The following is a 15,605-nucleotide window of genomic DNA, read 5'->3' as shown; positions in this document are numbered from 1 at the left end:
TATATATATATATATATATATTATAGTTCTCGATATACATCAAACATAAATCAGACATCAAAATTTACGGCATAAGTTAACGGAATATAAATTACCGGCATACGGTTACGGCCTGCATAAATCAGCCTTTAGTAGTATCTAATCTTCGTCTAGTTCTTTTAGGCTTATATACATTAGGCGTCCTTCACGTCTGAAGTTGACCGTTTCCGGTGCCAATAACAGCTATGCGCATCGCATCTAATTATTTGTGATCTGTGACTGTTGATTCATGGAAAAACCGGCAACGTTGTATTCAGAGTTCAGAGTCGTGTCAATAAACTCCGGAGAGAGGTTAAATTACGAAAAGTCATCTGGAAATAAAAGGTAACAAATAGAAGAATATATTATAATAATAATTATGAGAGTGATAAATAGTTATTACGAGATAAATTTATTAGATATATAATTTCAGGTGAATCTACGCCCCGGAAGAATTTTTCAAGTTTCAAGAACGAATTATTCCACCTACCATTCAAAAGATCAGTATATATTTATATATGTTATACTCATTGATAGTTTTCTACATTATTGTTAAAGAGTATATTTATTACAGTTATCGATGCAGGAACTATTTTCAACACATATAAAAAGAAAACTTGGAGGACATACAGAAGGAAACAAATTACAACAGTTATTACAGAGTGAAAACAATTCAAATACACTTTTTACAGAGGGTATTATTTTTTGATTAATATAAATATATAGTTAATTATGGTGAGGATACAATAATATATAATACATTAAAATGTATAAGTGATATATTAATAAATAGTTTTATAACATTATCGAGAGTCTTAGAATCATATTATTTAAATTATAATTTATATTTTTATTATATATTACTTTATATATATTATTTTACATATTTTTATATATTATTTTGATATTTAATCATTTTTATACATTTTTTATTTTGATTAATTTACATTTCCATTAATATTAATAATAAAAAGAGAATAATAAATTTTATATATAAAGCATTTAGAAGAATTACATTTATTGATATAATATACATTTATTATTGATAACAAAGAAACATGTATTTTTTATATAATACTTATATTTATTACCAATTAATATATAAAATAAAGATCATTTAGCGAAAATATTGGATATATGAATAAGAAACAAATATCGTGAAAAATCGGATGTAGTATGAAGACAATATCATTGTGAATTAGAAAAACGAACGCAAGATCAAAAACTATAGTGCAAGGTGAGAAAATTTTTCAATTAATTGAAGTGGATTTTTTTAATTCTGTTGCAATTGTTCTTCAACAGAAAATGATTACACAATCTCGACAAGTAGAATGAGACATTGCTTGAAATCAGTTAAAGTTCGTGGAATGTTATTAGATGATTGAAAAAAGTATGTTATTTAGTCAAAAATACTATATAGTGACCTGATTTGAAGTACGCATGAATCCAAAATATGTAATTCCTTCTGGACATAACGGAAGACTTTCAGTAGATCACTACACATGAATGCTGAAGAATATATAGGTGAAAATTTTAAAGGAAATAAAACTTAATACCAGATTAATATATTTCGAAAAATATTATGATCATACAAAATAACAATGCACACTTCAAGATTGGTTGAAGTTTGAAGCAAACCCCGATTTGAACTAGTATAACAATAACTTCGTAAAATCATCTGATCTAATTGTCAGTTCAATCGAGAACATTATTTAAAGAAGGAAAAAAAGGATCTAAAAAAAGATTTTTCTGAAAAAAAAAAGATTTGTGATTATTTCTTTTGATTATCGTGATCTTTTTCAAGTTGTTAAATTTATACTTACCAATATGGAATCCAGAAGTCATCATTTTCAATTATTAATTGCAATCGTCTTGATATTGAAATAACTAAATTATGGTTATAATCTGGTCTCAATGCCAATTCGTTCCATATTTGATGAACGTAATTTCTTAGTGCTTCTTTAGTTCTTAATTCATCAGATATCCATGATTTTTTCATTTGGGCCCAAATGTTCTCAATTGGATTAAGATCAGGTGATTTTGCAGGCCACGGTAATAGTTTAAAATCGAGATTTGTTTCAAACCATGCTTGAACCATTCTTAAAGTGTGTACGGCATTGTTATCTTGTGCGATTATAATAGTCGGGTATTGGTCTTTGGGGACATTGTTATTCATTTGTTTAGTCGCACTTATAGCTAATAAACATGGCCATGCAACGCATTATTTTTGCAAATCTTTTAGAACGAGACAGAGGGCGTATTATTGGATTATATGAATCGGGTATAAATAGAACAATTATCACACAAATAATAGGATGCACAGTGTGAGAACAGTATCATTATGGATTAGAAAATATAAAAAAGGAGGTCTCGCTTTTTTAAAGGATCATAGAAAAACCAACAAAAAACCCCAAAAAACTATAGTGCAAAAAGATGAAGAAATTGTTCAATTAGTTGACGCCAATCCTTTTAATTCTGCAGAATTAGTTCTACAGAATAATTATCCAATCTCAGCAAGTACGGTGAGACGCCGCTTGAAATCAGCTAAAGTTCGATCGCATCCACCTGTAAAAAAAATTGCACTCACAGAAAATCATCGAAATCAAAGAGTGCAATTTGCATTATAGCATTTAAATATACCACAGAAGAATGGAATGCTATTATATGGTTGGACGAAAAAGTATTTTCTTCAGCTGAAGATGGAAGATTCAAATTGTGGCGACCAGATGGAGAACGTTTGAATCCAAAATATGTCATTCCCTCTGGACATAGTGGAAGAATTTCATTAGGATTTTGGGGGAGCATGTCAGCCTTAGGATTAATGGATATAATAGAAATCACGCTACACATGAATGCTGAAGAATATGTAGGAATTTTAGAGGAAGTCTTGAAACCTAATGCCATGCAAATATTCCCCGAAGACCAATACCCGACTATTATAATCGCACAAGATAACAATGCCGTACACACTTTAAGAATGGTTCAAGCATGGTTTGAAACAAATCCCGATTTTAAACTATTACCGTGGCCTGCAAAATGACCTGATCTTAATCCAATTGAGAACGTTTGGGCCCAAATGAAAAAATCATGGATATCTGATGAATTAAGAACTAAAGAAGCACTAAGAAATTACATTCATCAAATATGGAACGAATTGGCATTGAGACCAGATTATAACCATAATTTAGTTATTTCAATATCAAGACGATTGCAATTAATAATTGAAAATGATGACTTCTGGATTCCATATTGGTAAGTATAAATTTAACAACTTGAAAAAGATCACGATAATCAAAAGAAATAATCACAAATCTTTTTTTTTTCAGAAAAATCTTTTTTTAGATCCTTTTTTTCCTTCTTTAAATAATGTTCTCGATTGAACTGACAATTAGATCAGATGATTTTACGAAGTTATTGTTATACTAGTTCAAATCGGGGTTTGCTTCAAACTTCAACCAATCTTGAAGTGTGCATTGTTATTTTGTATGATCATAATATTTTTCGAAATATATTAATCTGGTATTAAGTTTTATTTCCTTTAAAATTTTCACCTATATATTCTTCAGCATTCATGTGTAGTGATCTACTGAAAGTCTTCCGTTATGTCCAGAAGGAATTACATATTTTGGATTCATGCGTACTTCAAATCAGGTCACTATATAGTATTTTTGACTAAATAACATACTTTTTTCAATCATCTAATAACATTCCACGAACTTTAACTGATTTCAAGCAATGTCTCATTCTACTTGTCGAGATTGTGTAATCATTTTCTGTTGAAGAACAATTGCAACAGAATTAAAAAAATCCACTTCAATTAATTGAAAAATTTTCTCACCTTGCACTATAGTTTTTGATCTTGCGTTCGTTTTTCTAATTCACAATGATATTGTCTTCATACTACATCCGATTTTTCACGATATTTGTTTCTTATTCATATATCCAATATTTTCGCTAAATGATCTTTATTTTATATATTAATTGGTAATAAATATAAGTATTATATAAAAAATACATGTTTCTTTGTTATCAATAATAAATGTATATTATATCAATAAATGTAATTCTTCTAAATGCTTTATATATAAAATTTATTATTCTCTTTTTATTATTAATATTAATGGAAATGTAAATTAATCAAAATAAAAAATGTATAAAAATGATTAAATATCAAAATAATATATAAAAATATGTAAAATGATATATATAAAGTAATATATAATAAAAATATAAATTATAATTTAAATAATATGATTCTAAGACTCTCGATAATGTTATAAAACTATTTATTAATATATCACTTATACATTTTAATGTATTATATATTATTGTATCCTCACCATAATTAACTATATATTTATATTAATCAAAAAATAATACCCTCTGTAAAAAGTGTATTTGAATTGTTTTCACTCTGTAATAACTGTTGTAATTTGTTTCCTTCTGTATGTCCTCCAAGTTTTCTTTTTATATGTGTTGAAAATAGTTCCTGCATCGATAACTGTAATAAATATACTCTTTAACAATAATGTAGAAAACTATCAATGAGTATAACATATATAAATATATACTGATCTTTTGAATGGTAGGTGGAATAATTCGTTCTTGAAACTTGAAAAATTCTTCCGGGGTGCAGGTAACATTTATCTAATGGCATTTCACCTGAAATTATATATCTAATAAATTTATGTCGTAATAATTATTTATCACTCTCATAATTATTATTATAATATATTCTTCTATTTTTTACTTTTTATTTTCAGATGACTTTTTGTAATTTAACCTCTCTCTGGAGTTTATTGACACAACTCTGAATTCCGAACAACGTTGTCGATTTTTCCATGAATCAACAGTCACAGATCACAAATAATTTGATGCGATGCGCATAGCTGTTATTGGCACCGGAAACGGCCACTTTCAGACGTGAAGGCTATAATGACCCTTAGTGTACATGTTATGAAAACTTGAATATGAGTTATAGTTAAGTCTGAACACGCCACGTAGCAGCAAACAAAGGAACACGTATATTATAAAACAGATCTTTCTTGTCTTGTCGAAAAGATGAATAAAAAGATGACCAAAAAAGACATCTTTTCATCGACTAAAATTAATTATGACTTTTATAAGACATCCTTTAGACATCTTTCAAAAGATGACTTTTTTTGTAGGCAGAAAAATATCCTTTAGACATCTTTAAGCCTTGTCAGAAAGATGACTTAAAAAAGACATCCTTTCGTCATCATTTAGTATTATGTGCCCTCTGGGATATTTATACGCCTTAGGCGAATAAAAATGTAAAGTTAACGCAAAATTGCGTATTTGTGGAGTATAAGCTCGTGGACCTTGAGGTACTAGAGAACACCTTCTTCACCTTCTTCCCGAGGACCGGGGACCATCCCCATTTGGTCAATCGCGAGAGGATGGAGTGGGACGAAAACCTCAAGGTCTCCAGCGACGAAATGGCCGGGGCGATCAAGAGACTAAGGACTCGGGGAAACAAGGCCCCGAGTCTTGATGGGATCCCTGGCCCTGTCTGGGTAATGGCTTTGGCCCACCTGTTAGAAATAGTCAGAGACATCTTTTCGAGATGCCTCAGGAAGGGATATTTCCTCCCAGTCTGGGAGAGGGCCAAGCTGGTTCTCATCCCGAAAGAGGGCAAATCTGTGAGTACTCCGTCGGCATATAGGCCCATCTGCTTGCTAGACGAGGTCGGCAAGCTGCTTGAAAGAATAATAGCGAACCGATTCGTCCAGCACCTCAGGGAGACTGGACCAAATCTTCACGAAGACCAGTTCGGATTTCGCGAGGGGCGTTCAACCACTGACACTATAAAACGCGTCAGGACCCTCGTGGAGTCCGAACAGGGCAGGGTGGTTGTGGCTGTGTCGCTGGACATAACTAACGCCTTTAACACCCTGCCCTGGGGAAAGGTGGGGAGCGCCCTAGAACACCACAGCGTTCCCTAATACCTCGTGGAGGTGATCGGCTAATATTTTAAGAGCAGGGGCCTAGAGTACCGCGACAAATGCGATACTCACTGCCGGCGAGATATACAGGGTGGACTATTTTAATCCATCCAGTCGAATATCTCGAAAACCAAGCCCGGGAGAGAAAAATGTTTCACATAAAAGTTGTATGGTTTCGAGGGGGCCATAAGATGGTACCATTGGTTTGACCTTGAAAAGTCATTTGAAGGTCACTTCAAGTTTTTTAAATGGAACACCCTATATATTTTTACATATTCTTGTAGCTCATCTCGAGAGCTTTCCAAAACACTTATGACAAAGTATTTTTTATTAAGTATTTTTTTAGTTATAAGGCTTCAAAGTTGCAGTATTTTGACATAAAATACAAGATATCTCATAAAATATTCATTTTTTGATTATCTTATTCTAATATTTTTATGCACAGAATAACGAGACGAATCAATTGGCATAATTAAAACATATAATTATGTTAAAGTAAAAATCTGAATTTGCAACTAATAGTTACACATTTTTACTTTAACATAATTATGTGTTTTCTTTACATCAATTGATTCGTCTCATTATTCTGTGCATAAAAGTATTAGAGTAAGATAATAAAAAAATGAATATTTTATGAGATATCTTGTATTTTATGTCAAAATACTGCAACTTTGAAACCTTATAACTCAAAAAATAGTTAATAAAAAATACTTTGTCACAAGTGTTTTGGAAAGCTCTCGAGCTGAGCTACAAGAATATGTAAAAATATATAGGGTGTTCCATTTAAAAAACTTGAAGTGACCTTCAAATGACTTCAAGGTCAAACCAATGGTACCATCTTATGGCCCCCTCGAAACCATACAACTTTTATGTGAAACATTTTTCTCTCCCGGGCTTGGTTTTCGAGATATTCGACTGGATGGATTAAAATGGTCCACCCTGTATATTGCGGTGTCCCTCAGGTGTCAGACCCCTCCTATGGGACATCGCATACGATCGTGTGCTGAGGATTGCCCTCCTCCCCGGCTGCAGGACAGTGTGTTACGCTGATGACACATTGTTACTGGCCGGGGAAAATGACTGGTGGGAAGCCGCTAGGACGGCTGAGATAGGGGTGACGTGGGCCGTGCACGCTATAAAGGAGACGGGCCTGAAGATGGCCCCCAGAAAAATAGAGGCCATCTTTTTCCACGATGGCCTCAGGGGGAAACCACCGAAGGCCCAGATAACAGTCGACGACATCCCCGTCCAGCTGAGCAACAGTCTCAAATACTTAGGACTACAGCTGGACGGAAAGTGGAACTTTTGCGACCACTTCGGTCGACTGGAATGGAGGTTATGTATTCCTCCCATTCCTCCATTATTTGTCGCCGGGCTTGGAGCCTTGCGACACCTCTCACTCTGGCAGTTATCGTTACTCTCATCTCTTGGAGCTCTTTGACTCTGGCGTAAGTACGGACATGTGCCCCAGCCAAAAGCTCCATAGGTGGGGGGAGACCCGCCAGTATAGAGGCCGCTGCATGAGATACCGTTCTATAGTCTCGGACGAGACGAATGGCCACTCTGCGCTGTATCCGGTGCAATATGTCACGGATGCGCTTCGTGGCCATCGCCTCGTCTGCCCATACCGGGGCCCCGTATAGGGCCATTGAGTTTACGGTGCCTGCATACAGTTTGTGCACTCGGTCGTCTGGCCTTCCTAAGTTGGGCATTAAGCGGCACAGTGCCGCCGTTACCTCACCGAGAAGATCGGTGGGGTAACGGCGGCACCGAGAAGATCGGTGAGGTAACGGCGGCACTGTGCCGCTTAATGCCCAACTTAGGAAGGCCAGACGACCGAGTGCATAAACTGTATGCAGGCACCGTAAACTCAATGGCCTTATACGGGGCCCTGGTATGGGCAGACGAGGCGATGGCCACGAAGCGCATCCGTGACATATTGCACCGGATACAGCGCAGAGTGGCCATTCGTCTCGTCCGAGACTATAGAACGGTGTCTCATGCAGCGGCCTCTATACTGGCGGGTCTCCCCCCCCATGGAGCTTTTGGCTGGGGCACATGCCCGTACTTACGCCAGAGTCAAAGAGCTCCAGAGATGAGAGTAACAATAACTGCCAGAGTGAGAGGTGTCGCAAGGCTCCAAGCCCGGCGACAAATGATGGAGAAATGGGAGGAATACATAACCTCCATTCCTCTAACAGAATCGGGAAAAAGGGTCGCCGGGGCCATGGGACCTATCCTGAATACGAGCCCCCTCGTGGGCACACCTTGACGTGGTAAGGGGGCTCTAGTAACCGAAAGGTGAAGCCAACGTGCCCAGACAGCATTGCCACGAGTCGGCGTCAGCTTGCTGAACAAATGGCTCCTATGTGGCGAGCGCACTTCGTGCGTTGTTTGGACGGTCGACGGCCGTCCCCCCCCCTTTTTTTTTCCTCCCACCTAATTTTTATGCGGGTGCTCCCGCGGGATGAGGGTGCGGAGCGGTGGGTGCTCCTGCCGTGAAACGTCCCTCAGTGGGGAAAAGTGGGAGCCGGTCGGGACCCTCGCCCGAAGGACTGGATGGGTGACTCAGTCATCCACCGGGCCAGAGGCGGGGACCACCCCGATCCTAGTGACTCCCACGTGTGAGTGTGTGTGTGCGTGAGTTCTAATACGTTCTTTATTTTCAGGAATTTTATTTTCAGGTAAAATCGGGTTCTGGATGTTGCCGTCTGTGGCTTTGTCGGCTTGGGCGGTCGTTAGGTCGTCGTCGTCGCGGTCGCTTTCGTCGAAGTTGGGCCCGCGTAACGTCTAAAGGCTAAGGTGTTAGGAACCGTGCTTAGGGTCTGCATGATCGCGTAGACGCAAAACGTCGTGGTCGCGAACGGTCCGTCCCGGGATACCTGCCGTCCTCCCGGTGTATTTAGGCTTGGCGGCGTAAAGGTGGCTCTACGTCGCTCGACCACCCCTTCCACCGTACTCGTGGGAAAAGAAATGAAGTTTGCAACAAAATCTTTGACGTGGTGAAGAGGAGTGCCCGCCTGGCCGACCGCTTCCGGTCTGGCGCGGCCGCGAGTAGGGAAGCGCGGGGTGTCTCCGTCGTTGAGTCGCGGGTCTGCTCGACCGCGTGCTCGGTGGCGGCCTCCGCCTCCTCGAGAGCGCCTCACCGAGCTGTGCGCGCGCGGGCCCGTGACACATTACGCGATGGCGCACAGCCCTGGGATTGCAGCCTTCCTGCCGCTAGAACCGCGTTAGAAAATCGCGAAACAACCGTGACTAGAACCGCGTGCGTCGTTTTGGAACGTTGTTTGGTCACTTCGATTAGGTCGGCGACATATAATTTAGCGCGAGAATCGGAAACAGGCGTCGAACAAACAGCGCGCGAAATAAAGAAGCCCGCGATTAGATCCGCGCTTAGAACCGCGAACATTGAGACAACGGTGCGAAAGACGGTTAGATTCGCGGACCCAACCCCACCCCACACAGCGAGTGGCCCGACGCCACAGGAATTAGGTAGGATAAACTCTAGCTTAGGTAGTGCGTCCACGGGTGTTAGGATGCTGCAGCTGAACATGCGACGTTCGGCTGTAGTAACGGGTGAGGTACGTCAGCTCGTAGTCGAAAAGCGACTTGACGTTTTGTTATTGCAGGAACCACACGTCGGGAAACAGGGTTCGGGTTACACAATCGTAGGATTAGGCATAGGGATGAAGGTTGCCGCAGTGCGCTCACAACGTCCGTGGGCAGCAGTAGCAATCTGTAATCCCAATTTTGATACGGTTTTCGTCGCGCAGCTTAGCACTACGCACTGTGTCTGTGTGGAAGTGCAGGCCTCCAGCTTCTCCTTCTACGTTGTCTCGTGCTACTTCCAGTACAGCGACGAGATTGAGAAGCACCTCAGCCACCTCGAAACGGTGCTTCGTTCACTGAGGGGGGAGAGACTTATTATAGGTGTAGACGCCAATGCTCGATCGTCACTCTGGGGTCCCCAAGAGACAGACGATAGAGGTGCCAGATTCGAGGACCTCATCAGGGCATTTGGCATGTCAGTGGTCAACGATGCTGGACAGCCGCCCACCTTTTGGACGACAAGGGGTTCGTCATTCATCGACGTAACCCTGACGTCGCCCTCCATGAACAAGTTCATCTGTGACTGGAAGGTAAGGTGTGACTGGACCACCAGTGACCACAGGGCCGTGGACATAAGATTGAGATTGCCGAAAAAGTCAGGTGCCGATCGGGGCGCTGGGAACACGAGGTTCGACACAAGTCGGGCCGACTGGGAACGGTTCTCTGTCACCCTGACAGATCTTTCAAGATCGCAACTGGAGGCTATCGATCTGTGCTCCACAATAGAAGTAGAGAAAATGGCAGAAACGCTCACAGTGGTGCTCACAGAGACCTGTGTTGCGTCAATGCCCAGGAAGCGCAAATTTAGGAAGTCCAACCCGTGGTGGACAAAAAAATTAACTATAGTTAAGAAACAGGTATATAGGTTGCGTCGTGACCTTCAGGGAGGGCGAGAGGACCCTACTTACCTCCGGGTACTGCTGGAGTATCGTTCTTCACGAAGGCAGTACTGTAGGGGGGTGAAGCGGGCGAAACTCGCGAGCTGGCGGAAGTTCGTCACATCGCACGGCAACCGGGAGCCCTGGGGCTTCGTTTACAAGCAACAGGCGAGCAAACTCCAGGTTGAGGGGGTGCTAAGCACACTCCGGTGTGGCGAATATTCCACAAAGTCACTAGGGGAGACCGCTAGTTACCTCCTGGATGTGCACATCCCAGATGACCGGGAGATAGAAGACACGCTTGAACAGCGTGAAATAAGAAACGCGTGTAGAGTTGCCCCCGATACAGTCGACGCCTCTCTCTTCACGGAGACGGAAATGGCCCGCGCGATAAAAACTTTTAAAAATAATAAAGCTCCGGGTTTAGATTTAGTCGAAGTCGCCGTACTCAAGGCGGCCTGTAAAGTAATCCCCGGTCAGTTAGTTAGGCTCTTCAATGGGTGTCTCCAGTGGGGCGTCTTTCCTTCTGTCTGGAAGGAGGGTTCACTCCGAGTCCTCCTGAAAGGCGAAGACAAGGACGAGAGAGACCCGAAATCCTACAGACCCATTTGTCTCCTCTCCGTAGTAGAAAAACTTTTCGAAAAGCTTATAAAAACTCGTCTGCTAGACACGTCACTGGCACCGGGGAAGGTCTCCGGTCGACAATTCGGGTTCATGCCCGGAAGGTCGACGGAGGAAGCTGTCGTGGAGTTGCGACGGATGGTCTCTACCTCCGAAAGGAGGTACGCCGTTGCGCTTCTCTTCGACATTTCCGGGGCTTTTGACAATGTCTGGTGGCCCCTTGTGTTAGATAGTCTTAAGAAACGGGATTGTCCGCGTAATATCTTCGAAGTACTCCGGAGTTACTTCAGCGATCGAAGTGTAAAAATTTCTCTTAGCTCCGCGGAAGTGTTCAAGCGGGCCGAGAGGGGGTGCCCTCAGGGTTCCGTTTTGGGCCCGGCCTGCTGGAACCTCATGTTCGATGGCCTATTGAGAGTACTGGAAGACGTGATTCCAGATAGATTCGCCGCGTACGCGGACGACCTCGTGGTCGTCATAAACGGAAACTCGCGAAGGGAACTTGAGACAGAAGGCCAACGTGTAGTTAACATAATAACAGAATGGTGTAGGTCCGCGAAACTTCAGATTTTCGAGCGTAAAACTGAAGCCATCATTCTGAAATCCGACGCGATCGCGAAAAACCCGATAGGTAGACGGGGAGGAGCACGACCGGATAGGAAGCGAAAAACAAATAAGAAAACCGTCGACTTCGAGAATAGACCGCCAATTATTAAAATCGGAGAAACAAAAATAGGGTTTAAGCGAACGATTAGGTATCTTGGCGTCTACCTGGATAGAAATTTAAAGGTTAGATCGCACTGCGAATATTTAAACAGCAAAGTCGGGCCGCTGTTCGAGAAGTTAGGTAGAGTAGCGAGAGCCCATTGGGGCCTGCGTTTTAGGACACTCCACAATCTACCGGGGCGTGTTCGCACCGACAGTGGCTTATGCCGCTGCGGGGTGGGCCAACCTGTGTACGGAGAAAGACATTAGAATTCTGAAAGCCCTGCAGCGTCGAGTCTTAATTTCAATGACTGGTGCATACCGCACGGCCTCGTGGGAATCACTTTGCGTCGTCGGAGGAGCGACTCCTGTAGATATAGTTCTTCGCGAAGGTGCCGCGCGTTATAATGTTAGGTCGGGAAAAGACACCAAGATCGGTAATATTGAGATCCCCGCCGGAACCGAAAGAAAAACCGCGATTGTAGGAATTAAAAACGAGGCGATAAATATGTGGCAGACCCGATGGAACTCTTCAAGTAAGGGTCGTACCACGTTCGCCTTCTTTAGGGACATGCGAGATAGACTAGTTGCGCGTTCGTTGGAAATAAATCATTGGAGCACACAGGTCCTCACTGGACACGGAGATTTTAGGGAAAGACTCGCGTCGTTAAGTCTCGTGGAAAGTGAAGTGTGCATTTGCGGAGGTGGAGTTGACTCAGTTCAGCACTTCTTGCTGGAATGTCCCCTCTTTGACGCGCAGAGAGAGATCCTGCGAAGCGTCGTGAACCGGAAGGTGAATGGCAATGGCCGGATGTGGCACGCTTCTTCGTGTCAAGCCCAGAGGCCCTTTCCGTGTTCACCGATTTTTGCCGAGAATCCCTTTGGCTGAAGGGATACGAATCGTAGATTATATATTAGGTAGGTCCGTTGTTCAACCGAAGAGGTTGGAGCCTTTGGGTATGGGGGTGTGACCCCGTAATCTTCTCAGGACAACCACGCTCTCGAGCAGCGTTCGCGTCGCGTTAGATGAAATTAGGTAGGACTCCATTACCTTGATACGCCCACCTATCCCACTATTCCCTCCGCCCGACAGGGTCAGAAGCGTTCATCCAGGTCGGGATGCAAATGGACAGACCTCCCCGTGGTCCCCGTGGGCACGACGGATAAGATAGCGGGGTGAAGGAGTCGGATAGTGGCGAATGCCAGCCGGCGGAGTTTATGTCACCCTAAGAAAGGAAAGATGGGCTTATTCGTCGTGGCCAAACTGTCCATCCTGCACAAACGAACCAGCAGGCGCTACTGGATTTTTCCATCGCCCGTCTCGGGGCGGTTCCGATAGACAGCGGATGTAAAAATGTGGCGTATGCCTGAAAGGGCGAGGTAGCACGGGCCTTTCTCATTCGTGGGAACGGCTCACACATTAACTGTTCTGAAGACGGGACTAAGGAAGAATGGACTAGTAGATCCCACGGCAAAAAGATGTCGTTCCACTTAACTCAGGTGTTCGCCGGACACGAATGTTTCGGCGAGTACATGAGGAAAATCGGGAAAGAGCGCACGGCAGCATGCCACTATTATGAGGAAGAGAGCGACACGGCGCAGCACTGGAACATTGCCCAGCGTAGGCAAACGAGCACCGTGTCCTTACTAGCATAATTGGGAAGGACCTGTCGCTCCCGACCGTTGTTACCCACATGGTCGAAAACGACGAGGCCTGGGATGCAGTCACCTCCTTCTGCAAGTCAGTGATGACGCAGACGGAGGTGGCTGAGAGAGAGAGAGAGAGAGGCTGCCGCTGCCGCGTTGAGCAGTGACAGCGATGGTAGCAACGACGAGGCAGACGGCGGCGGGCGTAGAAGATGTGGAAGAATCCGCCGAAGGCTCGGCCGCCGTCACTAAAGGAAGTAGGCCTCCCAAACAAATTTTGGGGCAAGGGCACAAGGACGAGGGTTCGAGCGAGTGACTCGAGCCCTCGTCCTCCCCCAGGGCGAATACTCCTTTCCCTTTCTTAAGGGGTGTGGCCCCCCTGCGCCACGATTAAACAACGAGAAAGCCTCCTCTCCTTGCCATACAAAGGAGAGGAAATAAGGCCACGTCCGGACACATAAGCTGGACGTTGGCCCCACGGGCAGAATAAGGCAAGGGGCCCTCCGGAAGTAATACAATTGCTCGCTCCCGGAGGCCCTGAATAAGTCCGGGCCAGATCACCGCAGGGGTTTTAGTGGGTCGGGGGCGCAAACACCATCTTAGCGCCCCTAAAACCCACATAACCCAATGTACCGTCCCCGCGGGCATTAGGTATCTCCTTGTAGATTTCCCCTGCGTGAACAAAAAAAAAAGATATAAGCTCCATTTTCCTTTATTTTCAATTTTCTTATATTATTGAAATGAGGCATCATGTTCTACAAAAAAATTAATTATGTAGTACATATACTCTTGCTTTCGATTTTTGATGTTATTGAAAAATTAATAACATCAAAATTAACTTCTCAGACAGGATTCTGCAAAATTTATATTAATTAAATATGTAAAAAATGTAAAAATTATATCAAATAAATATGCAAAAAATGCCGCGTCGTGTCGCCGCTCGGGTGTTTATGGTGCCGGTCGGACGGTACCCGAGCGGGACTTAGTCTCTCGCTCGCCGAGATCCTTCGGTCGCAAAGGCCGCGAGTTTGGAAATCTAAAAAGAGCGCACCGCGCCTCCGCTTTTGCCCGGTTGTTGGTCACCGGGCAACGGACTTCCGACTGGTGATCGGGAACGAGGCTGTCGTTAGTAACGGGGGGTGCCTCGTTACAATAGTAATGGAATTACAATTTTCATCAGAGACTGGAATAAAAGAAAATATATAAGCCAATGAACAAATTATTGTTATTTCTAATGAAAGCATTTATAATATTATATAAATAATACTTTTAGATTTACCTTTAATTCCATTTTCATTTTCATTTTTATTTTCATTTTCTTTATCATATTCATATCCGACTAAATTCTTGTTTCTAGTCATGTTTGTCTGTGCTTCTGATGACAAATCATCTTCATTTTTGTATTCACATCTGACAAAATTATTATTTATAATTATGTTTGTCGATGTTTCTGATGACAATTCATCTTTATTTCGATATTTTTCATTATCATATTCATATCCAAATTCTCGTTCATAGTCATGTTTATTAGTGCTTTTAGTGACAAATCAACTTCATCTTGTATGACAAGAGGATTCGTAATAAACATTGAAGGAATTGTACCGCGTTTAAGTAGAAATTTATTTTTCCCAAAAATGTTACTTGTCTTTATATTCAATTCGGTAAAGTGGATAGAATATAAATATGTAATACATCATCATTTACATTTATCCATTTTTGACGTACAGTTAAATCCTTTGGAAAACTAAAATTTTGATTATACGTACATTACTATCATTGATTATACATGTACTGTATCATTGATAAGATATTTATTAAATAATATCAATATTTCTTATCTATGTAATGAAATATTTTCTTTTTGTGATGCTTTTCGGTCACATCAGTAACATAATTTACCTATTTTTCTTAACCTTCAAATGCTTTTTAAATATATATGTATATGTGTAAAATCCTTGCATATGCGTATTACAAATCGAGTCCTGCTAAACAAGGAGAACGATATATCGTCTGCACCGTACTGTTCTCTCATGTTTTTGAGACCCGTTAGCAATATATGCTTTATTATATATATGCCTTACTCTTACTTCATACTCTTACGAGAGAAACTCTAGCATGCAGACATATATTTCTCTCTTTCTAAGATTTGTGATTGGTTCTCCTA

At 41.9% G+C, this 15,605-nt stretch overlaps 1 protein-coding gene across 1 annotated transcript; it reads left to right on the top strand.

Moving 5' to 3' along the window:
• Positions 1-7,140: 7,140 nt before the first annotated feature.
• Positions 7,141-8,256, top strand: LOC140675586 (uncharacterized). Its single transcript, XM_072910170.1, has 2 exons — positions 7,141-7,324; positions 7,658-8,256. The coding sequence occupies exons 1-2, from the start codon at positions 7,141-7,143 to the stop codon at positions 8,254-8,256; spliced, it is 783 nt and encodes a 260-aa protein (XP_072766271.1).
• Positions 8,257-15,605: the final 7,349 nt, after the last annotated feature.

Source organism: Anoplolepis gracilipes, unplaced genomic scaffold (assembly GCF_047496725.1).
Source record: "Anoplolepis gracilipes unplaced genomic scaffold, ASM4749672v1 Contig19, whole genome shotgun sequence".
NCBI classification, from domain to species: Eukaryota; Metazoa; Arthropoda; class Insecta; order Hymenoptera; family Formicidae; genus Anoplolepis; species Anoplolepis gracilipes.
The sequence above is the reverse complement of the archived record's forward strand: the minus strand, read 5'-3'. Positions and strand labels throughout refer to the sequence as shown.